Source organism: Capra hircus, chromosome 13 (assembly GCF_001704415.2).
Source record: "Capra hircus breed San Clemente chromosome 13, ASM170441v1, whole genome shotgun sequence".
NCBI lineage: Eukaryota > Metazoa > Chordata > Mammalia > Artiodactyla > Bovidae > Capra > Capra hircus.
The window spans coordinates 3,055,487-3,082,295 of NC_030820.1; the positions used below are offsets into that span (position 1 = coordinate 3,055,487).

Consider the following 26,809-nt stretch of genomic DNA (forward strand, 5'->3'; position numbering starts at 1 on the left):
CTTAAAATTGTAGGGGACAGTAAAGAACACCCGAAATGTAAACCTTGGCTTATGGATGAGCTGAAACCCACAGATGTTTGATTTGTTCATGGCCAGCCTGTGTGGAGACACTTGGCTAAATTCTTTACAAAGCTGATCTCATGTCTGCTTCACGCAGTCCGTGAAGTGTGCAGTATTCTTATCCCCATTTCACAGATGAAGAGACCAAGGCACAAACTAGGTAGGTGACTTGTCAAGGTTTATTCAACTCCTTTGTATGGATAATTGTTGCAAAGGAGGAGGAAATACAAGGTGGGGGGTGGGGCGGGCAACAGATCTGGTTTCCAATCCTACACCCTTTTCACTGCCTCTCCTCTTTCTAACCAATCACTCTTGCCTCATAGGCTCCTTTGAGAAGTTCATGAGCTCTGTGGATCTATCCCTACAAGGGAAAAATGCACCTGGACACACACACCCTGTAGATTTCCATATGATTTCAGAATATCCAGACTCCAAACATGAACTTCAATTTGAGGAATTCCATTATTTCCACTACCTTTTGAGATTGTCCACAGGGATGTTTAGATAGGGGTTTGCCAAGATGCTCCAGGGCCACACATACGTACTGAGATGTGTGCAGATGTTGTGACCCTCCTGAGGATCAGAGATGCTATACAACCTACGAGCAACCCAGGACTAAGAGGGCAGGATTTCTGTTTCCCCCAAGGGGGTCAGTCTTAACAGTTGGTAGCGGAAGAGCACTACACAAGGCATTTGCACTCTCCTCAGCATCTCCAGGCTTTCGCCAAGAGATGCAAGCCATAAAACTGACCTATGGGCTGCTTCATTCATCCTTGTATCTTGATTGGACAAGGCCATATGCTGCTAGTTATTTGTAGGGGCATTGCACTCAGAGACAACCCTGAAGCTTGTCTCTATCCTCACAAATGAGGTTGCATCAACTCAGTGTAAGCAATAAGCTTTAGAGGAGCATTTTATCCTATTCTGTATGTGATGTATGTATGAGGTAAGACAACCCTGCACCTAACCAGAAAAGACTAATAATAATGCAACAAGCCTTAAATGCCAGCGAAAATAAATGTCACCAAGCCAAGCCTCAAAGGCCAAGAGGATGAGTTCTCAAGCAGCTTGGGACTTAATCGGAGCCCATTTATACACATGGTGCTAACAAACTGCCTCATCAATTCCTAGTCCATCACAGATTAGAAGGGAAACAGATTAGAAGGGAACAGAGGGGCTACAGCAAGTAGAACATTAAAGCCACATGCCACGTGATAGCTGATGTTTTCCACAGCAAAAGAGGAAGCACAAAGTATAAACAGCAGGCAGGAGAGGAGGAAGAAAGGAAGGGCCCCAGCACAAATCTGATTGTGGTGGTCACTTACTGGAACACCTTCTTCCTTGCCCTCACCCGGTCGTGGGCTGACTGCACCTGCCAAAAACCTCATCATTCCCATGCACCAGGCTCAGATCTCTGCCTGAATAAGGTTTCCCATCCCCTTGTGAAGTCTAACTCAGCATGTTCAAAGCCTAGCCATCTATACTCCCTAACCAATCTGGATCCTATCCTGAGTACTCCCTCTCAGACTCAGGTTGCTCAAACCAGAAACTTAGGTGTTTTCTTTGTTTCTTCCACTCAAGTTTTTAACCTTCAGTCATCATTTATTGAGCAAATATTTATTGACTGCCTCATAGAAGTCAGGTTCTGGCTGATGGAGAGAATGATAATCAAAATATAAAGCTTCTATGCCATTAACACTGGCTACTAGTGGGAGAGACAAACAGTACATAAATTGAATATATCTATATTTTAAGGTCTCTAGATGTTATATATAGAAATGTTTTACTTAATATTGTGAAGAAAATAAACCAAAAGGATGGTGTAACATTGTGGCTGCAATTTGAGTGGTGAGAATGCCAGCCAACAGAAATTCTGAGCAAAGAACACTGTAGGCAGAGGGAACAAGATGTTCCAGGGGCCGGAAGTGAAGAGAAGTCGAAGTCCCTCAGTCATGTCTGATTCTTTACAACCCCACAGACTGCAGCTCACCAGGCTTCCCTGTCCTCACTACCACCCAGAGTTTGTTTAAACTCATGTCCATTGAGTCGGTGATGCCATCCAGTCATCTCATCCGCTGTCATCCCCTTCTCCACCTGCCTTCTATCTTTCTCAGCATTAGGGTCTTATCCAATGAGTTGGCTTTTCACATCAGGTGGCCAGAGTATTGGAGCTTCAACTTCAGCGTCAGTTCTCTCAATGAATATTCAGAGTTGATTTCCTTTAGGATTGACTGGTTTGATCTCCTTGCTGTCCAAGGGGTTCTCAAGAGTCTTCTTCAACACCCTAGTTTGAAAGCATCAGTTCTTCAGTGCTCAACCTTATTTATGGTCCAACTCTCACATCCATACACGACTGCTGGAAAAACCATAGCTTTGACTGTATAACCTTTGTTGGCAAAGTTATGTCTCTTCTTTATAATGTGTTGTCTAGATTGATCATAGCTTTTCTTCCAAGGAACAAGAGTCTTTTAATTTCATACCTAACAATTGCACTCATTTCGCAGGCTTGGTAAGGTCATGATCAAAGTCCTCCAAGCTAGGCTTCAACCACACGTGAGCCAAGAAATTTCAGATGTACAAGCTGGATTTAGAAAAGGCAAAGGAACCAGAGATCAAATTGCCAACATCCAATGGATCATAGATAAAGCAAGAGAATTACAGAAAAACATCTACTTATGCTTCATTGACTACGTTAAAGCCTTTGACTGTGTGGATCACAACTGTGGAAAATTCTGAAAGAGATGGAAATACCAGACCACCTTACCTCCCTCCTGCAAAACCTGTTTGCAGGTCAAGAAGCAACAGTTAGAATGGGACATGGAATGACAGACTGGTTCAAAATGGGGAAAGGAGTACATATTGTCGCCCTGCTTATTTAACTTATATGCAGAGTATATCATACGAAATACTGGGCTGGATGAAGCACAAGCTGGAATCAAGATTGCAGGGAGGAATATCAATAACTTCAGATATGCAGATAACACCGCCGTTACGGCAGAAAGTGAAGAGGAACTAAGAGTCTCTTGATGAAGGTGAAAGAGGTGAGTGAAGAACCTGGCTTAAAACTCAACATTAAAAAAACTAAGATCATGGTACCTGGTCCCATCACTTCCTGGCAAATAGATGGGGAAACAATGGAAACAGTGACGGATTTTGTTTTTTTGAGTTCCAAAATCACAGCAGATGGTGACTTCAGCCATGAAATTAAAAGACACTTGTTCCTCAGAAGAAAAGCTATGACACACCTAGATGGTGTATTAAAAAGCAGAGACATTACTTTGCCAACAAAGGTCCATCTAGTCAAAGCTATGGTTTTTCCAGTAGTCATGAATGGATGTGAGAGTTGGACTGTGAAGAAGGCTGAATGCCGAAGAATTGATGCTTCTGAACTGTGGTGTTGGAGAAGACTCTTGAGAATCCCTTGGACTGCAAGGAGATCCAACAAGTCCATCCTAAAGGAGATCAGTCCTGAATATTCATTGTAAGGACTGATGCTGAAACTGAAGCTCCAGTACTTTAGCCACCTGGTGTGAAGAGTCGACTCACTGGAAAAGATCCTGATGCTGGGAAAGATAGAAGGCAGGTGGAGAAAGCGACAACAGAGGACAGGTTGGTTGAATGGCATCACCAACTCAATGGACATGAGTTTGAGCAAGCTCTAGGAGATGGTGAAGGATTGGGAAGTCTGGCATGCTGCGGTCTGTGGGATCACAAAACTTTGGACACGAGCAACGGAACAACAACAACATGGTCTACTACTTGACTCAAAATGTTGTGTTTTGGAATTGAATAAGCAATAAGAGATAAATTATGTATTAGAAGGCTCATTGCAACTTAGTGGGATTATTTATGAAAATTTACAGTTGTGTCTCAATCATTTACCTGCCTCATTCCCAGATAAGATAAAATAGGAATCATCCATCACATCTTTGGTATTTCACAGAGCTCAAGAGATTCCTGTTTATAATGAGCAGCTCACATTTCTGCACAATCTTTACAGCATTTTTAAACTGCTGAAATCTGTGTGTTCTCTACATTGTGAGAGATGTACTGATAACAGAGCATTATAGAGGGAAGCTTGGCAGTTTAGTTGACCTCACCTTCTTCATGGGTAAGCAGTAAGGCTATATCAAGGAGAGATGAATAAATGAAATAATAAGAAAACTGCATATCCAGTTTACTTTATGATGGGAGATTTGTTTTGAAATATTTTAACATTATGCTAGCTGAGTATTTTTGTGCTTATGTGTAATTTCTGCTTTCATGAAATTAGTTGCAATAAATTATGGTAATAATGTTTCATAAGAAACAGCATCTCTTCTTAGGGAAGCCTTAGAATACTGTTAAGTCAAAGTCAAGATGAAAAAAATAACTCTGAATTCTATGTTTTGCTTTGATTTTTGCTGCTATAGTTTTTGGTTTGGCCCACAAAGGCATTTGCAAGAAGCTGGTCAAATATGGCTTTAGCAGATAAGAGACTTGAGAACCTGCAGATCTACAAAGTTCTTCAGTGTGTTCGGAACAAAGACAAGAAGCAGATAGAGAAGTTGACCAGGCTCGGATATCCTGAACTCATCAATTTCACAGACCCGGTCAATGGAAACAGTGCTCTGCACTTAGCCTCAGTTTCCAATGACATCGACATGGTCAGCTTTCTCCTGAGCCTTGGTGCTCACCCTGATGTGCAAGACAAAATGGGCTGTACTCCGACTATGAGGGCTGCAGAACTGGGCCATGAATTGTCCATGGAAATATTAGCCAAAGCAAAAGCTGATATGACTATTGTTGATAACGAAGGAAAAGGTAAAAACTCTTCGCATTCTATCTAGTAAATGCAATTTGATTTGCATTTTTTCTTATGAACTTTAGAAGTCAATATAATGCATTGTTTGCTTTCAGACTTTAGAAGGGAGTTACTCATGGCATGTAGTAGTGAGAGGCTAGATTCTCACTCTTACATCTTCCCATACTTTGAAAACAGTGTAGATATTTCTTAGGAAAACCAGTTCTGAGAACTTTCTCATTGAGAAAAAATATTAGAATTAATCTTTTTTTTTAATGTGGAGAACTTTCAACATGACACACTGATATTTCCATAATCATAATCACTTATTATAAACTCTAAAATCCATTTAGAATTTGACATGTTAGAACCTCAAGTAATACTTGAGCTAGGGTTTTGCTCTCAAGAGCAGTCTATGTAGAAAGTAGTTGCATTTGGGAACTTGAAGAACATAAGGCTGATTCTGACATAAGCTCCAACTTTCTATTAGTTGTTTTAAAAATGTATTTGGAAATATGACTTAATCATAGAAATATGTCATGTCTGTGATTGATTATTCAGGTGAGACAACACTGTCTCACTCTTTCCCTACCAAATCCCATCTTAAGACCACGATCTGGGAGCTTCTTGTCCAAATAACTCAAGGTTCTGGGAGGAGGTGATGCAGCCTTATGAAAATTACTAAGAAAATTACCACCAGACTGAATATAAACTGGTAGATTTAATCAGTTGTTCCAAAAGAATTTCTTCAAGTACAAAGCTGTTAACATCGGTCCCACATTAGAGAAATGAATCCCATTTTATACCATTAATTAATGTTTTCTGACAGGAACAGAATCTGCTTTCATAACTCTCTGTGGACATGGTATTTGATAAGTGACTTGCTTACTTATCAAAGAGAAGAGGACAAAGAAAAGAAACAACTATTCAATTATTTAGTGCACTCATGAGTCAAATGTATTTTTTAATGTTTTTATTTAAAAAAGAAACAAACCAGAAGCCTTTCAAAGCCCTATACAACAGTAGTCCCCAATATTTTTGGCACCAGGGACTGATTTCATGGAAGACCATTTTTCTGTATACTGGGGAGGTGGGAGAATGGTGCAAGTGATGCTTTCATAGTATAAAACAAATGACAGTTCTACGGAGCATATACATAAATGTAAGCTGGATAAACTCTACATTAAAATAAAAATACATGAAATGAAAATTTAAAAATGAGTTACTCAAACAATTAAAAATAGAAAGATGGTCAGGGACATGTTGAAAATGTAAAATCAAAGACAGAGAAGTCGTAGCAGGCAGAAGTGAACCAAAACAACAACGGCAACAACAAAATCTGGAATTGTTGCATTGTTGTTGTGTTGGTTCACTCTTGCCTGCTATGACTTCTCTGTCTTTGATTTTCAACATATCCTTGACCATCTTTCTGTTTTTAACTGTTTGAGCAACTATTTCAGATACATGTTTATATGAAATATATTTCAGTTTTGATTTTCACATAAACTGTATTTTTATTTTAATGGTAGAGTTTATCCAATTTACATTTATCTAGATGCTCCACAGAACTGTCATTTATTTTATTCTATAAAAGCATAATATATTTAATTTATACAAATACACAGATAAATACATATAAAAATAATTTTCTCTATGGTCCATATGATCTTTGTTTTGTTATATGCGTGTATGTCTTCCTTCTCATATTTTCTAAAATTAATGGTCTGTTTCTAGTTATTTTAATGGCTAACTTGACAGCTTTACATATACATAAACCTCTGTTTATCAAATCAGCACTCTAAACAGTATTCATTGATATTTTTCTATGAAAGATGAGATTGGTACAAGAATTCTTCCTGTCACCTCCCTTCCAGTATCTAATTTTAGTAAATTATAATCATTTTAGTTCTTTCAATGATTCTTTTCATATATTTTGTCTGCTTTTAATAATATCTCAAAACTCCAGCAATAAAAGATAAAGAAAAGTGAATGTTTAAACTCTCTTTCCTCTCTTCCCTACAAGTCTTGTTAAATTTCCTTATTATTTCTACATTATTGTGAACTACAGTTTTCTTTTCTGTATCTAGAATCCCCAAAGTGATTGAGCTTTGATTCAGTGATTGAAGGGATTCAGCATCTATCGTGGGTCTTTTAGTCACATATTCCCTGTTGATCTCCTGTTAGACTCCTTTTTGTCATTGAGTAGTTTAGCTTACTCCTTTGGGCTTATATACTTTGATTTCTTGCATCTTTAAGTTTATATGTTCATCTCTTTTATATGTGAACAGTTGCTTGACTGAGTATTAAGAATTCCCTGTTTTCTTTCCCAAGTGACATTGTAAAACTCCTTTGCTTATTTTCTAGCACTGAAAGTTGCTATGCCAAAGTCTTGCAGCCAAACTTGACATTTCCTCTTTGGAGATGGCTTGAATTTTTAACTGGCTGCTCACAGGACACTTTCTTTATCTAGTTTTGTCTAGGCACAAAAGTAGTATTATGCTACTGCTAAGCTGCTTCAGTCGTGTCCAACTCTGTGCGGCCCCGTAGACAGCAGCCCACCAGGCTCCCCCGTCCCTGGGATTCTCCAGGCAAGAACACTGGAGAGGGTTGCCATTTCCTTCTCCAATGCATGAAAGTGAAAAGTGGAAGTGAAGTCGCTCAGTCGTGTCCGACTCTTAGCGACCCCATGGACTGCAGCCCACCAGGCTCCTCCGTCCATGGGATTTTCCAGGCAAGAGTACTGGAGTGGGGTGCCACTGCCTTCTCCAAGGCACATATTATGGATTGTTTCTAATCAGTTTTTCCTGAGATCCAACATATTTGTGTTAGATCTAGGTTTTTACTTCAAGAGGGTTTTCCTTTATTATATCTCTCCATTTTTCTGTTCCATTTGGTCTTTTACTGAATGCCAATTACATACATGTTAAATATTATTTGCCTTTCTAGACCATTTAAACTCTTGGATTTTTTTCAAGTTCTTTCAACTTTTCCCTCCATGTCCCTGCCTATGGTTTTGGCAATGTCTGCTCTCCTTTTCCTGCTTCCATGTGACTTTCGTGTCTTTAGTGGTTTTAGTTTTCTCTACCATTTCTTTTATAAGATATACTTGCTCAAATTCATCTTCTCCTTCTGTTTATCTTTTTGGTTTGGTTTTGTTATCAGTAATGGATCCGTCAGTAATTTTCATGTGGTATAGTTATTTGAGTTTACAATTTTTGCCTGGTGTTTGTCAGCTTCCTTTCCTTTTCTTTCAGTAACTTTTTTCATAAGATCGCATGCTGTTTTTTTATTGGTTACTGTTCCTATTTGAATGAAGTCTGTTTTTAGAGTGAAGTCATTACAAAGTCAGTTTGGAGTTTGTCTGCCGTTGACTTGAGTGTCTTAAGAAAATTCTGACCGGGGTTTATAAACAGTACCCCTGTCTGTAGTACATTTTTAACATGGATTATGTTGAGGGTCTGTATGTCACGGATACCAGATATGAGAAGTTAGCATTTTTCTCTTTACAGTGCTACTTTTTCTTCTGTGCAACTGCAATGGCAGTCTGCTCCCTGTAAACGTGGCTGGTGTATGCATTTCATCATTCAGTACTCCCTCCCTTGCCACTCTGCAGTTTCGAAGGGGGTCCAGTGATCCACCAGTAAGCCTCGGGCACACACACTCCTGCATATTCTAAGGAGGGCACTGGTGTATAGATTACAGGATGCCAAATACCCACGGTCAACAGGGGCTCACATCCAGCACTCAGATTCTTCTCAAACAAGATCCTGTCACGTTTTGCTTATGACTGTTTTCTAGCTCTTATCAGAGGTTGGGGTTCCTTTTTGGTTTCTCTGTCTTGGTGTTTCAGTTGCTTTCAGAGAGAAAACCAAGGCATAAATGCCTTTGCTCTGTCTCACCTTCAACTCGCTAATTATGAATTTTAAAATTATTCTTTGTTCCTTCCTATCTGATTCAAATGTAGAGAGACTACTAGTTAACTGTTCTTTGGGGATTCTATTTTTCTGCAGGGGTTTTGTTTTACTGCATTCTGCCTACCAAGCGGCATTATCGGTGTGCACTGATTGCCTTGGAACATGGTGCGGATGTCAACAACTCTACCTGTGAAGGAAAGCCAATATTCCTTAGAGCTTGTGAAGAAGCACATGATGTTAAGGATGTGTGCCTGACGTTTTTGGAAAAAGGAGCCAATCCAAATGCTATCAACGCAGTAAGACTATTTCTGTGATTATGAATATTCCTTTTTTTCAATTACAGAATCCTGTTATTGTATTTTTTCACTTGAATATGGTAAAATTATCCTGTTAGCTTATAGACTTTTCATTTCTGTTCAAAGTGCTTTAAAATTATAGACTTTCATTATCTTAATATAGCACGGCCATGATTCTATGGTCTGTTTCCTAATTATGTTTGAAAAATTGGTATTTATTATGTACAATATTAAAAGATCATTACAGGAAATAGAAAAGATATTCCTGATGCTTAATAAAAATTTATCATCTAAAGAAAATATGTAGTTCTGCTGTTTCCCTTAATTATTTTGCTCCCTCTACTCACTTGGCTAATTTTATTGAGTTTTCTTTTAATTGTCATTTCCCGACAATAAAAACAGATTTTCTTCTCATTAGGAAACACCTGTAGCCTAATTTTAGCGAATGTTTTACCCTCTCTTCTCCCTTTTTGCTCTACTTTCTTGGCAAGAAACAGCACTTTTTAGCATGACGTTCTCATACGAAAATCTGGTGTGACCTTGACTCTGATTATAGAATTCTACATTTTGGACACTGACCCATTTTACTGACTTCATGTTTCCTGTTTGTTACATGAAACCAATAAAACTGTACAAAACTAACAATGTCAGTGTAACTCTAAGGCCAGATGGATTTAGACCATAGTTATACTGAACGTGTCATGTAGTATAACAGGGATAAACAGCATCTGGTCTGTTTCCTGTCCAGTCCACAGGTCGCACGGCTTTAATGGAAGCATCGAGAGAGGGAGTGACAGAACTAGTTCGAGGGATACTGGAAAGAGGAGGGGACGTGAATGCATTTGACAATGACAGACATCATGCCGCACACTTTGCTGCCAAAGGAGGCTTTTTTGATGTAATAATCTACTATATCCTTTAAAATTTGTTGCTAAAAATATTCTCCTTTTCCTCAGCATCTTAAAATATAGTGTAAGTTACACTGATAGATTTTTTTCTGCATTTTGATTTTCCAAAATAATTCCAGAATTGTATTTTATACCAGATATTATCCTTCAAGGCTTATTTTAGCTCTTTATTCAGTTTTATCTGCTTGCTAATTTACTCTCTTAATATTACTAATAATGTTTTTCTATATTCTTAACTGGGCTTCCCTAGTGGCTCAGACCCTAAAGAATCTGCCTGCAATGTGGGAGACCTGGGTTTGAGCCCTGGGTCGAGAAGATCCCCTGTAGAAGGAAATAGCAACCTATTCTAGTATTCTTGCCTGGAGAATTCCATGGACAGAGGAGCCTGGCAGACTACAGTCCATGGGGTTGCAAAGAGTCAGGCACAAATGAGGGAATAACACTTTTCACTTTTTTCTTTCAGTTATAACAACTGAAAAGTTTGGCCACATGCTACTACTCTATTTTAATGACTCCATTACATAAGAGAATTTTTACAATACAGTATGATCTAATTTGGGGGAGAACAAGACCTAATCTCATCTCCTTGATGTTTAAGTACATCTAATGACTCACTTAAGAGTTAAGTTTTTAACTCTTAAGTATTCTGATTATCTGGATATATCAGCAAAAGATAACTCATACATATAGTGATACTGCAGAAACAAACTAGAACTCAATGCTATCCTATTTTAAAAAATTCTGAATTATATCTAAAATTTTTCTGAGTTCTAACATTATCTTTACTTTTGTCACTGGGTCTCTTAGCTGCAATAAAAGTATACATGACAGTAGAAATCACATCTGTCTGGTAAAGCATTTGCTCCCCTGATTTGCCACAGTCTGAGTGTTCTTGCCTGGAGAATCCCAGGGACGGGGGAGCCTGGTGGGCTGCCATCTATGGGGTCGCACAGAGTCGGACACCACTGAAGCCACTTAGCAGCAGCAGCAGCAGATGCATTCTAAAGTTGCCTAAATTTACCAAAATGATAGTCCCCAGCTGAGTATAGAGTTTTCTACACTCTAGATAGATGGTCCCCAACCTTTTTGGCGCCAGGGACTGCTTTCATGGAAGATAATTTTTCCACAGATTTGTGGGAGAAGCGGGGAGTGGCTGTGGTTTCAAGATATTTCAAGCACTTTACATTTATTTTGCATTTTATTTCTATTATTATTACATCAACTCCACCTCAGATCATCAGGCATTAGATCCTGGAGGTTGAGGATCCTTGCTCTAGAACTTCTGACAGTGATGGAAATGTTCTGTATCTGGCTGTATAATATGGTACAATTACAGTACACATGTGGTTTTTGAGTCCTTAAACTATGGCTAGTGGAAGTAAGGAACTGAATTTTTAAAATTTGTTTTCTATTTAATTCATTTCGATTTAATTCAAACTGACACTCTGGATAGCACAGGTCTAGGTCTGAGTTTTCAGCCAGTAAACATACATTCTTATTCCTCTACAATATCCACTATTTATTTTGCAGATATTGAAGCTTCTTTTTGCATACAACGGAGACATGGGGTTGATTGCAATGAATGGCAACACACCACTTCATTATGCTGCCATGGGTGGTTTTACAGATTGCTGTAAATATATAGCTCAGCGAGGTAAATGGTCTACCAATTTCATGTCTAAAGAACTTAACGATTTTCCCACATTGTAGATGAGCAGAGAATTTCAGTGTGTCAACATCAGATGCTTATCTCACATATATATGTAGAAAGAAAATTTAATTTTTTTCTTATTTACCTTCTGTTAAATCACAAATCTCATCTAGAAAGTAATAAAAATTCATTTCTCAAGTATTTTTAGATTATTATTAAAAATCTAAAGAGAATTATTTATGAGTCAACCAATTACTATGATGCTTATTTTTTTAAATGTAAATATCAATCTAAAATGGAGAAGGAAATGGCAACCCACTCCAGTATTCTTGCCTGGAGAATCCCGTGGACAGAGGAGCCTGGTGGGCTGCCATCTTTGGAGTCATGCAGAGTCAGACACGACTGAAGCAACTTAGCATGCATGCATGCATTGGAGAAGGAAATGGCAACCCACTCCTGGATTCTTGCCTGGAGAATCTCAGGGACAGAGGAGCCTGGTGGGCTGCCATCTAAGGGGTCACACAGAGTTGGACACAACTGAAGCGACTTAGCAGCAGCAGTCCAAATTCTCAATTATTTTATTTTTGAAAATATACTATCATGTCAAGTGCAAAGATAACATTTTGGGTAATTTTAAATTATGGGGGAAATATTTGGGGGAGAAGCATTAAATAAAATGAAAACTTTAATGGAACATTTGAAATATAAGTAATATTTATTACTTTAGATTTTCCTGTATATTTTAAGTAACTGTTAATTTGAGAATATAAACTATGTTATGTATGTTGTATGTGCTCCGTCGCTCAGTCGTGAGATGCTGTGGACAGTAGCCTGCCAGGCTCCTCTGCCCATGTGATACTGGAATAGATTGCCATTTCCTCTTTCAGGGGATCTCCCCAACTCAGGGGTTGAACCTGAGTCTCCTGTGCCTCCCGCATTGCAGGCAGATTCTTTAGCACTGAGCCACTGGGGCTTCCTTTATATTATGCATAGCTTAATATATTCCTTAAATGGGCTTCTCACATGGCTCAGTGATAAAGAACCCACCTGTCAAGCAAGAGACACAGGTTCGATACCTGCACTGGGCAGATCCCCTGGAAAAGGAAATGGCAATCCACTCCAGCATTCTTGCTGGGAAAATACCTTGATGGCGGGCTACAGTCTATGGGGTAACAAAAGAGTCAGACGTGACTTAGCATCTAAACAGCAACAATTCCTTAGAATAGTAATATTTACAAAAATTTTAAATAGCAATATTAGCCAATTAAGTTTAAATATTTTTATTAATTTTGTGTTAATTACATGCCTTAAGGAAATCAGTCCTGAATATTCATTGGAAGGACTGATGTTGAAGCTGAAACTCCAATACTTTGGCCACCTGATGTGAAGAACTGACTCATTTGAAAAGATCCTGATGCTGGAAAAGATTGAAGGCGGGAGGAGAAGGGTGTTGACAGAGGATGAGATGGTTGGATGGCATCACCGACTCAATGGACATGAGTCTGAGTAAACTCTGGGAGTTGTTGCTGGACAGGGAGGCCTGGCATGCTGCAGTCCATGGGGTCGGACACGACTGAGCGACTGAACTGAACTGAACTGAGTTAAACGTACATTCAAAGTTATTAACTCTTTGTTAGAGAGGGAACTGCATGCTGCTGAATGTTATGGTAGTGACTTATTTTTTCCCAGCTTATGAGAAATAGAAACTTAAAGTTCAGCATCTCTATAATAGAGCAGAAAAAGTACTTTCATTTTCCTGTCTTCTATGTAGGCACAGAAATTTTGAAGTCACTGGGACCCGAGAGAGCCTATACTGTAACCACTAACATTATAAATAAGACTAATATGCCTGCATAACTGATGTAGTAACTGATTCACTTTGATTTTTTCTTACCTTATACATAGCTCACATTCTTTCCCCATCCCCCTAAAATAGAGATAATGGAAAATGTACCAAATGCAATTTTTGCCCTCATCAACTGTCTCTGAAGGTTTCAAATCTTGTTTCCAAATCTCTCAACACCAGCAGATTATTCTGACACTTCATTTTTCACATTGTGTATTTCTGAAAACTAGAGATCTGCCCAGATTGAGACAAGCTTCTTCAGCTTTAATATGCTGACTCTTTTCTTACTGGGACAAACATCCCTCAATATGTACTTGACCATTTATGTCCTTCTGGGATAAAGTCAGAGAAAGCAAATGAAGATGTACAGGGCCAGAGCTTGCCAAAGGCCTTGCCTGGTGATGCAGAAAAGATTGATCCTCCTGGCAGACTCATAAGACTAGACTGTTTCTGAAATGAATGTCCGAAAATGTTTTGAGTTTCCCAGCGTCTTTGGAAGTACAGCTGCTTCACCAGGTGCTATGTGGGTGGCCTAGTTCCACAGGAGAATGCTATCAGTTATGCTTCCACCTTTAGAAGCTTGGATCTAAGGGAGTCAGAGCAACTGGAAACCATTAGCCACGAAATGCTCATTTCTGAGTAAACTCCCTGGATGTAGCCTCTTCTATCCTTAAATATGAAGGCTGGATTCTTTTCCCCCTACTTCCTACTACTACTTCCTCAATACGCTCCACTTTTGTTCCTGATCTTGTCCCTGGAGTAATTTACACCTCCCTGTAGGCAGTGTGAGGCCATGTCCAGGGGAGTGGAGGGGAGGTTGGATTAGCTCTCCTGAAGCCCCTGTGGAGGGATCTCCTCACGGGGCTTTTGACAGCAGTCAGCCGAAAGGCACGTATCTCGGCAACAGAGGAGCATGCATCACAGAGGGCATGAATCAGTCTGTATTTACTAACGATAAAAGAGAAGACAAAAGTCAAAAGGACAGGAAAGTGGCTTCATATCTTTAAGCTGGGATGTGGGGGTCTTTACTCCACACAAAATTCCTAACTGGGAGGAAACTAGGAGAAGAAGGCGGCAAGATAAACAGCTTTAAAACCCTTTGATCCTTAGTGCTGGGGTGAATACAGGAGTGAAATGGGAGATGGCAGATAAATGCCAGACATCCCGAGTAAGTGAAGCAGCATACTCAAGATGACTATGGAATTACACTATTGAGTTATTATACTGTGGAGACAAGGCTCAGGTCCTTTTCCCAATAAGTCACACTATTCTTCAAACTGTCCAATATAAAAATTGTAGAATTTTTTTGTCCCAAGTACCCTTTTTGAGTTTTCCTATCACTAGTAAATATACCAGCCTTCAAATAAAATTTTAATTTTTGACAATGCCAGGACTATTAATGCTGAAATCATTTTTCTTTTGATAAGGAATAAAATTATAAAGTGTTAGAGGGGGATGTTGTATTTTCACATGCAGCTGCCTTTACATTTTGGATGCTAGAGATACTGATTGCTAGAGAATCTTTTTTGATTATGTGATATTGGCAAGGCAACAAAAGAGCCTCGTAGATTCAAAACACTAGAACGAATATCTTCATAGTCTGACTTATAATGGGTTTTTAGTGTCTCAAGACACTTATTACAGACAACACAGCCTTCTTGATACCACTAAGTAGACTCCCTGATGCATTCAGAGAAGCTTATTTATTTGGAGAATGCTTACATATAATGTTGGTCTCATCATTTTAAGTCAGAGACTAAAAAAGGAAAATGAATTTTAATGCCTAATTGCACAACTCTTACACTGGAATTCTTTCAGATTTGATGAGCAGATTACTTTTACAGGCTGTTCATATGACCTTACTGCAAAACAGCAGGTAAATATAAATTACATGAATTTCATGGAGAATACAGATAAAACATAGTTTAAGATTTTACACAGATTGACAGTCATAATCGTTCAAAAGAAGCAAGAGTCAGTTAGCATCTTAGATGCCTAAAGTCCTCCTTAAGCTGTTTGAATCCAGGTTCTTTCCAAATTTAAATGTCATCTTTACTCTTTCCCACTTGGCATGAAGACTCTTTAGCAAGTATTCTAATATGATATTTGTTTCAAATATCTACAGGAATTGATTTCTTAATCCGTAGGGGATAGATACTATTCACTGGAAAAATATCTTCCTCAAAATTCACCAAACTGAAGCTCACAGAAAGAAAACAATTATAGCTTAAGTTTTTGTGTTCACAGTGTTGTTCAGTCAGTCACTCAGTCGTGTCTGACTCTATGTGACCCACGGACTGCAGCACTCCAGGCTTCCCTGCCTTTCACCATCTCCCAGAGTTTGCTCAAGCTCATGTTCCTTGATTTGGTGATGCCATCCAACCATCTTATCATCTGTCATCCCCTTCTCCTGCCTTCAATCTTCCCCAGTATCAGGGTCTTTTCCAATGAGTTGGCTCTTTGCATCAGGTGGTCAAAGTATTGGGGCTTTAGCTTCATCAGTCCTTCCAATGAATAGTCAAGGTTGGTTTCCTTTAGGGTTGACTGGTTTGATCTCCTTGTGGTCCAAGGGACTCTCAAGAGCCTTCTCCAACACCACAGTTCAAAAGCATCAATTCTTCAGCGCTCAGCATTCTTTATGGTCCAACTCTCACATCCATACATGACTACTGGAAAAACCATAGCTTTGACTAGACAGACTTGTGTTTGCAAAGTAACATCTCTGCTTTTTAATATGCTGTCTAGATTTGTCATAGCTTTTCTTCCAAGGAGCAAGCATCTTTTGATTTCATGGCTGCAGTCACCATCTGCAGTGATTTTGGAGAAGATAATAAAGTCTGTCACTGTTTCCATTGTTTCCCAATCTATTTGCCATGAAGTGATGGGACCAGATGCCATGATCTTAGTTTTTTGAATGTTGAGTTTTAAGCCAGCTTTTTCACTCTCCTCTTTCACCTTCATCAAGAGGCTCTTTAGTTCTTCACTTTCTGCCATAAGGGTGGTATCATCTGCATATCTGAGGTTACTGATATTTCTCCCTGCAATCTTAATTCTAGCTTGTGCTTCATCTAACCCAACATTTTGCATGATGTCCTCTGCATATAAGTTAATAATAATTTTTATTTATTAAATTTTTTAAAGTTTTAAATTTATATATGAGTTGAGTGTGCATATGCTCAGTCCTGTCCAACTATTGTGACCCCACAGACTACAGCCCACCAGGCTCCTCTGTCCATGAGATTTTCCGGGCAAGAATACTGGAACAGGTTGCCATTTCCTTCAGGAGATCTTCCCAACCCAAGGATCCAACCCAAGTCCCTTGCATCTCCTGCACTGGCCGGCAGATTCTTTACCACTGAGCCACAGGAAATCACTTTTATCTTAGAGTATAGCCTATTAACAATGTTATCATAGTTTCAGATGTACTGCAAAGGGACTCAGCCATACATATAAATGTATTATCCATTCTCCCCCAAACTCCCCTCCAGCCAGGTTGCCGCATAATCTTGAGCAGAGTAATCATAGGTTAATTCTGTAATTATAATAACTAACTGCGCACCTCTATATACAAATAATTTGGGACCGACTTTTGATTATTCACTGGAAATTTAAAAATCAACAACAGATGCATGTCATTTGTGAACCCAGGCAGATGCCCCAGCACCATTCATAATCATGATGTTTCCTGTTTTAGGATGTGACCTAAAATGGAAGAATCTGGAGCATAAAACGCCCAGGAACTTGGCTAAGGAAGGCGGCTTCAAAGGAGCCAGCAAAGAAATACGGCGAGCGGAGCAAATCGCTAATAAACTGGCCAGGCCAGGGGTCAAAAATCCGAATCCGCGCTTGTTCCTGAGACTTCACGATTGGTCAACAGAACACGAGACTTTCCTTCGGGAAGCCTTCTCGTTTGTGGACAGGGGTGATGGGACAGTCACCAAGGAGGACTTTGTGCTGACCCTGGAGGAGAGGCAAGATTTTGTGAACTCAGAGCAGCTGGCTGCTATCGCGCAAATGCACGAAAAAGTCCGGGGTGGAGGGGTCAATATTAACGAGTTCTTTAAAGGGACCAGATATTTAAGTAAGTCTTATGTCTTGGGTTCCTTTGGGCCTAAGAAGAAGAAAAAGGGGATGGCCAAAAGAGCCAGAATGGGCAAGTTTGTTTTACCCCTCCCCATCTGTATCATCCCCGACCATGTGTTTCCACGCCGCAGTGACGGTGGGCCGCCCTATTACATGATCGAAACCTACAAGAATGTAACTGATTGCAACCGCTTTAACAGAGATCACCCCCCGGAACATCCCATTCAGGATGACTCTGCTTGGTATATTGATGATCCAGGGAGGGTCTTTTCAAACATTAATTTTGTCACCAAAGCGGGAGACCTGGCTTCTCTGAAAAAGGCTTTTGAATCAGGAATACCTGTGGATATGAAAGATAATTACTACAAGACACCGCTAATGACTGCATGTGCCACTGGAAACATTGATGCAGTCAAGTTTCTTCTTGAAAAAGGGTATGTCTTTTGGTTGAGTGCGATTTAGATTTTTGGGAGCCTTCACATTTCAAGGAAGTGAAAGGAAGGCTAAGAAACATTCAACTCTAAAATTTAAATAGTGGCAAGAAAGGGCTTCATTCCTGAAGTCTAGACCACAAATAGACCTTATACTGCCAACCAGGCTAATAGGAACATTAAGAGTATGTACAACAATGCCAAAGTGAAAGCTGAGAAGTTTTCACTCTAGGGGTGGAAGAAGCCTTATGATCGGGTATTCCTGGCCTCCCCAAACAATTTTAATTTGGTCTCAGAGCTTTACCTAGATGATGTGGAGTGCCTTTTATTTTATTTTAAATTAAAAATGTTTACTGTGGTCAAAAATAGCATGTCATCTACCCTCTCAACAAATTTTAAGTGTACGGTGCGATATTGTTAACTACAAACAAAATATTGTAGAGCAGATCTTTAGAATGTATTCATTTTACATGGAGTCGTTTTTAAATCTGCTTTTTGTTTTGTTTTGTTTTTGAGGGCATCCCAACAAATCAAGTAATTTGATGGTGGCCATAAAACTAAGTGGGCTTCCCAGGTGGCACTAGTGGAAAAGACCCGCCTATCAGTACAGGAGACATAAGAGACCCAGTTGAATCCCTGGGTTGGGAAGATCCCCTGGAGGAGGGCATGGCGACTCACTCCAGTGCTCTTGCCTGGAGAATCCCATGGACAGAGGAGCCTGGCAGACCATGTCCATAGGGTTGCAAAGAGTCAGACATGACTGAAGTGACTTAGCATGCATGTAATGAGTAAATGACTAGGCATGTTTCTTTCCCTTTTCCTTGGTTCATTTGTAAATATCTTTAAGACAACAAAGCATGACATTTTATTTAACTTTTTAACCAGAAGCAATTTCTCTGGTTTAAGTCCTTCTTTTTTACCATTCTTGAATAACCTGGTGTAACTTTCTTAACCATTTTGTGCCTCAGTTTTCTCACTTTAATAATGGGGCTATAATGGAACTCAGCTCACAGAATTTCTTGAAGATTAAATGAGTTAAAATATATAAAGCACTTAGTAGCCCAGTAGTTGCAGACTTGATAAAAGATATTGTTATTATTACTATGTTTAATGTCAAAGAAAGATTTAAGTGTGTTTATTATCAAGTGGTAAAATAAAGCAACTAATGATAATTTGAAGTTTGGGGCAGTGACTTTTAAATGGGACTAAAATTTTATTTTATTTTTATAGTTTCTGAATGATAAATTGCTTATAACGAAATTGAAAGAATTCACTTTCTTTTTTTGCTTTTTATTTTTTCATTTCATCTTTATTTTGTGTTGGAGCATAGTTTATTTAGAGTGTTGTGCTAGTTTCAGGTGTATTATACACACACGTGTATCCTTTCTTTTTCATATTCTTTTCCCATATAGATTATTACAGGATATTGAGTACAGTTCCCTATGCTACACAGTAGGTCCTTACTGGTTATCTATTTTATATATAGTAGTATATATTATATACTGATCCCAAACTTCCAATTTATCCATTCTCCTTTGGCAACCAAAAGTTTGTTTTCGAAGTCTATGAGTCTATGAGGAGTACGTCAAGGCTGTATACTGTCACCCTGCTTATTTAACTTCTCTGCAGAGCACATCATGAGAAGCACTGGGCTGAAGGAAGCACAAGCTGGACTCAAGATTGCCAGGAGAAATATCAATAACCTCAGATATGCAGATGACTCCACCCTTATGGCAGAAAGTGAAGAAGAACTAAAAAGTCTCTTGATGAAAGTGAAAGAGGAGAGTAAAAAAGTTGCCTTAAAGCTCAACATTCAGAAAACAAAGATCATGACATCTGGTCCCATCACTTCATGGCAAATAGATGGGGAAACAGTGGAAACAGTGGCTGGCTTTATATTTTTGGGCTCCAAAATCACCGCAGATAGTGACTGCAGCCATGAGATTGAAAGACGCTTACTCCTTGGAAGAAAAGTTATGACCAACCTAGATAGCATATTCAAAAGCAGGGACATTACTTTGCCAACTAAGGTCCGTCTAGTCAAGGCTATGGTTTTTCCAGTAGTCATGTATAGATGTGAGAGTTGGACTGTGAAGAAGGCTGAGCGCCGAAAAATTGATGCTTTTGAACTGTGGTGTTGGAGAAGACTCTTGAGAGTCTGTTAGACTGCAAGAAGATCCAACCAGTCCATCCTAAAGGAGATCAGTCCTAGGTGTTCACTGGAAGGACTGATGTTGAAGCTGAAACTCCAATACTTTGGCCAGCTGATGTGAAGAGCTGACTTTGGAAAATACCCTGATGCTGGGAAAGATTGAGGGCAGGAGGAGAAGGGGACAGGAGAGAATGAGATGGTTGGATGGCATCACCAACTTGATGGACATGGGTTTGGGTGGACTCTGGGAGTTGGTGATGGACAGGGAGGCCTGGCATGCTGCAGTTCACGTGGTCACAAAGAGTCAGACACGACTGAGCAACGGAACTGAACTGAACTGATGAGTCTGTTTATGTTTTGTAAATAAGTTCATTTGTACCATTTTTGATACAAAATTTTTGATAGATTTTATTACTTAGAATTTTAACAATGATGGTGCATTTATAAATTCATAACATACAGAGGAAGCAGATACAAAATTAAATCATGTAGTTTTCTATTTCCTGTCAACTTTGACCTTCACTGGATCCAGTTTTATAATTTTCCCCGATATTAATGTCTAACAAATTTGTAACCCCTAGGATCCAAGCAGCTTCTAAACTAAACAAAATGCATATATATACACAAAGAAAGTTGACTATCGGATGCAGAACACAGTTTAAGAAAAATTATGGCACAGAGCTTGCTGCTGCTGCTGCTGCTAAGTCACTTCAGTCGTGTGCAACTCTGTGCAACCCCATAGACAGCAGCCCACCAGGCTCCACCGTCCCTGGGATTCTCCAGGCAAGAACACTGAAATGGGTTGTCATTTCCTTCCCAAATCTTTCTTGGTTTACATTTGAACAACTTAATAAAGCTATGAAATCTTAGAATTTTTAGCCTCCAGTGCTTGGATCAACCCATATTTTTAGCTTCTGTATCCATCTCATTTTACAGGGCTAACGTTAATGCAACAGATAATTTTCTGTGGACTCCACTTCATTTTGCATGCCATGCTGGCCAGCAAGATATTGTTGAGCTTCTTGTTAAATCTGGAGCCGTGGTAGATGCCCTCTCAATCAACAACTCAACTCCCTTAAGTAGAGCGATAGAGAGCTGCAGACTGGATACTGTAAAATACCTACTTGACATCGGTGCTAAATTCCAGCTGGAGAATAGGAAAGGTATGAGTTTCATTACAGGTGATCAGGGCTAGAAAAGGAGGATTTATGTTAGATTCCCAAGCCTTCTAAATCTATTCTTACAGGACCACATTTTTCCTTAAGTTACTGTTGCAAACACTAACCTGAGTTAAATGTTATGGAACTTTGTCTTGTACATAGTGCTTCTAAAATCACTAGTGTTAAAGAATCAGTTCTCTATGTTGGTAATTCATTGTAGACTGAGACTTTTGTAAAATACAATGAAAAATTATTTACTAGAAAAATGAAGAGGAAAAAGAACCCTGTGAAATACAAACCCAAGCTTTTTAAAATCTTTGGAGTCAAATGACAAAAATTCTATAAAATTGCTATAAAAATTTCTAAACATTTACCCTTTAATTCCTGTACTTACTTCACTGTGAGCCCATACCATTAATATGTAGACTGACACCAGTATGAAGATCACATTTTGAGCCATCACAGTGGTTTAGCTGGCAGTTTCTAATAATTGGCATAGTTTGAAGCCCCTGTAGACTTTAGATTCCTTCTACAGCTAAACAGTAATTCCTGAAATAAGACTCCTTCTAGGAAGTAAATGGGAAGCCTACTTTATGTCATAAATTTTCTGCATGAAAAAGTAGAGGTGTTTTAAGAGTGGGACTCACTACTTTTTGATCTGAAGGAGCTTTAATAGCTTTGGCTGCTTCAGGCTGCCTCTGAGTCACAGGTAGTATTGTTAGGCTTGCCTGAGGATGTTACAGGGGTCATAATAGCCAGCCATCTGCATAGAGTACTTGTGACTTCCAGCTTCCCCAGACTTTTTAAATATATCCCCTTCTGTCACAGGAAGGAGGAAAGCATAAAACTGTCACACATGGAGGAATGTGTTCACTCTGGGAAGAGAACTAGCACTCAGGTATTCAATGTGTGATCTAGCACTCTTTCCTATCAGACACACTCAGAATAATTAACAAGAAGAAATGGATTTGCTGGTAAATGACACTTTTAGTGATAAAATTGTAGAGCTGGGACCACTTTAGAGACTATCTGAACCGATCTGTGACTTTTATACATAGCACTGGCTTCATTAATCACCCTTAGTTCCATATGCTTAGAGCTGATGAGCTGAGATGTTGCTACATGGTTTATTGTTAATCTGCTTAATGAAACTCTAAATTTATGTTTTAAACAGGGCATAGTGCCATGGATGTTGCAAAAGCTTATGCTGACAGTAGAATAATTGGTTTGATTAAAGAAAAGCTGGATAACTTGCCCAAACCAGCAGAAAATCAAAAACCAAAAGGCAAGCCACCACCCAAAGCAAAGACTGAAGGCCCCGAGATTAAGAAGGAAGAGGTATGAAGAGCAATTGGCCCCTCATGAGTGCCGGGTGGGGCTGCAGCACCACTTACTTATTGTCACAGTTCATGGGCAAATAATATGCAGTCCATGTTTTCAGTACCAATAGTTCTAAGAAATACCTAGCAAGAAATTTACTATTACTAAAAAGTCTAAAAGTTGTCATTGCAAACAGAATCCACACAAAAAACAAGTTGGTTGAACCAAACACTGTTAGAATGTTGAAGAAAGAACTTATATTAGAAGTGTACACACATAGACCTGAATTATACAGATTTGATGAGATATCCCAAAAGGGAAGTGTAGGGTAACATTTATGAGAAAAGAAGTAAAGCATGATTTTCATTCATTTTGATTTCATAATCTTTCACTATCCACCTTACCACCCAACTCCCAAGGAATTTTTTTTTATTATGAACCCTAGGATATGTAACTTGGATAATCCTGAAAATGACTCTAGAAGGCTTTAAACATGCCAGATTGTTCCTGGTAATCTGGAGTGGTTTGGGTCCCTCTAAAATTATCAGCAAAAGATTGTTGTTTATGGGGGTTTCCCAGACATCAAGAATTTGTCCTTAGCAGGAAGCTCTAAGTACATTTCTAAGCTAGAAGCTTCTTTTAGGGAAACAGATGGATCCCTCAAGATCTTTGGCTGACACAGGATGGGGGATGAAGTTCAGGAAGGAAAAGTTTTAACATTATCAAATTGGAAATGGTTAGAGGTGATAGGAAGCAAACAGTTGAAGGGATGATCAGCAGACGGTAGAGAGTAGCAAGCATGGAGGAAGAGAGTAAGGATAGCCAGAGGTGAAGGAAGATTGATCAGTTACAGCTCCTAACACAGGCACCATTATCATTTCAGTAGCAATACATTCTTCTAATTAATAACGGCCACAGATCAAGGATGGATCTTGAAGACTTTTGTGATCTGTCACTAATAGTAATTAAGTTAAACAAGGCAAAAGAGTTATCTCACCCCACCCAAAGTTATAATAATATTCTATTTCATTTCAAATTATAATTTGTATAGTAGCATTTTTTCAACTTCAGAATATTAGAAAGTATACTCAGGTTTTTGAAATTGATAGTTGTTTTTTGGGGTTTTGCCCATTTCCAGGAAACACTTTCAGCAATGTACACTGTACCAGCCATAGTGGAGGACAAGAAGATGCGTAAAGATAATGTAGTTTATCTTAATTCATTGATTACCAGTGGTTATACCAAGAAAGTGGATATCACATTTATCCCACAGAGGGTAAGTACTTTAGAAAGATCGTAACATGGTATAAACTCCTAACACCTTTTTCCAAATACTTTTTATGCAGAGCACCCAAACAACTGTCCAAAACTTATCTTTTGATAAGCTTTGTTCTTGATAAGTTGTTATTTGAAGTTGTCCTTTTTCTAGATCCTACTGCTTACAACTAAGTCAGTCCAATTTGTAAGGCTTCCACTATCTTGTATTTTTACTTTCTGTATTGACTTCTTAATTTTCCTTGAACAGTTGAAGTTGTCTTTGGTCAGTGCCATTCCTTGTAGCCATGTAGTCACTGAATTTTATAGATAGTTCCTCTGGGTACTTCTTAAAGTCCGACCCTTCCTCTTTGTACACACTACCGCCATCTTACTTGGGAATTTTATACTGATCAGGAGTGGATTTATTAAATAGCTTCCGTAAACATCTACAAGTAAAGAGATGAAGACATATTTGGAGAACAAGAGTGGTCTTCTAATGCTCATCAAACCATGCTGAATAATAGACCACCAGCTCCTTCTGCCCACTACTGTGAAAATAATTTTGACTTCCCCACAAGACGTAAAGGCTATCTATTAATTCCATTGCTTCCTGGTTTTGACATCCTGAGAATGAACAACAGCTGGCCTCAGGGCCATCAGAGAGGTCACTGAAGGGTATTTCAGTTGTTTAAATAGTCACCATCAGAAACAGTGATGCCCATGTAACCACTAATGTCACGTAAGAGATAAAAGTTAAAATAGACTTAGAAGTAAATTTGTTGTTGTTGTTCAGTTGCTCAGTTGTGTCCGACTCTTTGTGACCCCAAGGGCTGCAGCACGCCAGGCTTCCCTGTCCTTCACCATCTCCCGGAGCTTGCTCAAACTCATGCCCGTTGAGTCAGCGATGCCATCCAAGCATCTCATCCTCTGTTGTCCCTTCTCCTCTTGCCAGAAGTAAATCGGATAGTTTTAAACTGACCAGATTGAAGGTTGTCTGGATATTGGCATGTTTATTGGCTGCCATGCTAACGTTCACTCTGGATGTGGTTGTTTATTTAAGATCTGGAGTCCCGAGGCCACGACAGCAGAGCTGATCAGAATGCGGGAACTGCGCCGGGAGAGATTCACATATGAGGTAGATTTTGAGGACTTCATGATGCCCTTTCAGAAGCACATCACAGAGAGAGCACAAGCAGTGGAAGCTAGCTTCAAGACGTAAAGCACAGCGGTTGCATCTCAGAATAAACATTTTGAGGCCCAGGGACCAAATGTTGGAGAAAGTAGATTCCCATCAAAGTCAAAGCAACTCACAAGTTAAGCACTGTAACAAAATATTTGTCTTTGCTTTAACAACTATAAATATTCTGAGCTGTCTAGAGAAGTCATGTTTTATTTTGCAATGAATTGCATGTCATTCTGGATAAATTCCTCAATTTTCTTCAAGAATGTTTTAGAACAATGGCATATTTGGTTATAAACATAGTGTCATCATCAAAGAATTTACAAGATGTACATCATCATGTTTGTTAAAGATAACCTTTTACTGGAACTGAATGAAAGCTATTTAATATTAGGGAAGAGAAGCCCTTTTTAATACACTAAGGAAGCAGTCTTCTCACACATCATCATAAATGACATGCATTAGATACTTTGGGTCAAATAAACACTGATGCCTCCAGCAGACACTGTTAACACTTCACCCATTTCTCCTCTGTTTTGGAATCATAGCACTCTCAGGCATGACTTCCAGATGCTGTAAGATGCCTGACACTTAAACTTGTACCACAGGGCTGAAGTACATGAGAATTAGTACTTCCTTGGAAGCAGCCCTCAATGACCGAACAGATTCAGTGCATCAACACCCCAGCTCCCTCATCATTCTGGCGAGATTATTCTGAAGTGCGCATTCTCACTGTCAGCTAGAGCTCCCCAGAGAGATGAGGATCAAGTTGCCCATGGTGGTAATTTGATAATGTGCCCTTCACTGGGCACCGCCCCTTCCCTGTGCTCTCACCTGCCCTCACTCACTCTGGCCTTTTCTGGGTTACCTCCCGGAAACTTACACCAAAATCCTGGTCCGAGGTTGCTTCCAGAAGGACCAAAACGAAGGTAATATCTATGACTGAGTCCTCTAGCAAAAAATTTAAAAGGACACTCACTTATATTCTGTTTGCTACAAAATAAACATTTCCCCAGCAAGGGGGATTTGCCCCCAGTGTCTTGTGCAATTGAGAAGCAGTTCAAGTGGTATTCATGCAGTAGCCAATACTCTGGACAAAATTTCCAGATGCCAGATAAAAACATGTATGTGACAGAGGACTAGATACCGTATGTGACTTTTCCTTAAGGCAAGTATGTATGGGGCAAAGGGGAGGGTGGATATAAGGGACCTACTGTGAAACTTCACAAATGTCCACTGAGATCTGGGTCTGGGGCCTTACTCATACTTTGAAAAAAGGTATGTCAGGATTCTAGCAGAGAAATAGAAGGAGTAGGGTAGACGGATAGATGGCATGGACAGGTAGGTAGGTAGATAAAGAGATTTGTGCAAGAAGTTGACTTACATGATTGTGGGACTAACATGGCAGCCCGTCATCAGGAGAGGCAGGCTGGATAGTCCTGGGCAAGAGTTACCCTTGAAGTTCACTGTGGAATTTCTTCCTCAGGAAAATCTAAATTCTGCTCTTAAGGTCTTTCAACCAATAGCATCAGACTCACCCAGACTATTGAAAATAATCTTTACATAAAGTCAGCTAACTGTGGATATTAATTGCACCTACCCAGTTCCTTTACAGCAACACCTACAATTAGTGTATGATTAAGTAACCTGATTCTCATAATTAAGACAAAGAACTGACCATTGCTAGAAGCATTCTACCAGGTAAAAAAAAAAAAAAAAACCAGTGGAAGCATTATCTGCACCAGGAAACGCAATGGGTGCTGGGCAG

At 39.3% G+C, this 26,809-nt stretch overlaps 1 protein-coding gene across 1 annotated transcript; it reads left to right on the forward strand.

The window, feature by feature from the left end:
- Positions 4,486-25,183, forward strand: ANKEF1 (ankyrin repeat and EF-hand domain containing 1). Its single transcript, XM_005687811.2, has 9 exons — positions 4,486-4,863; positions 8,854-9,053; positions 9,802-9,951; positions 11,492-11,615; positions 17,153-17,975; positions 21,061-21,287; positions 22,459-22,622; positions 23,743-23,880; positions 24,922-25,183. The coding sequence occupies exons 1-9, from the start codon at positions 4,518-4,520 to the stop codon at positions 25,078-25,080; spliced, it is 2,331 nt and encodes a 776-aa protein (XP_005687868.1). The 5' UTR covers positions 4,486-4,517; the 3' UTR covers positions 25,081-25,183.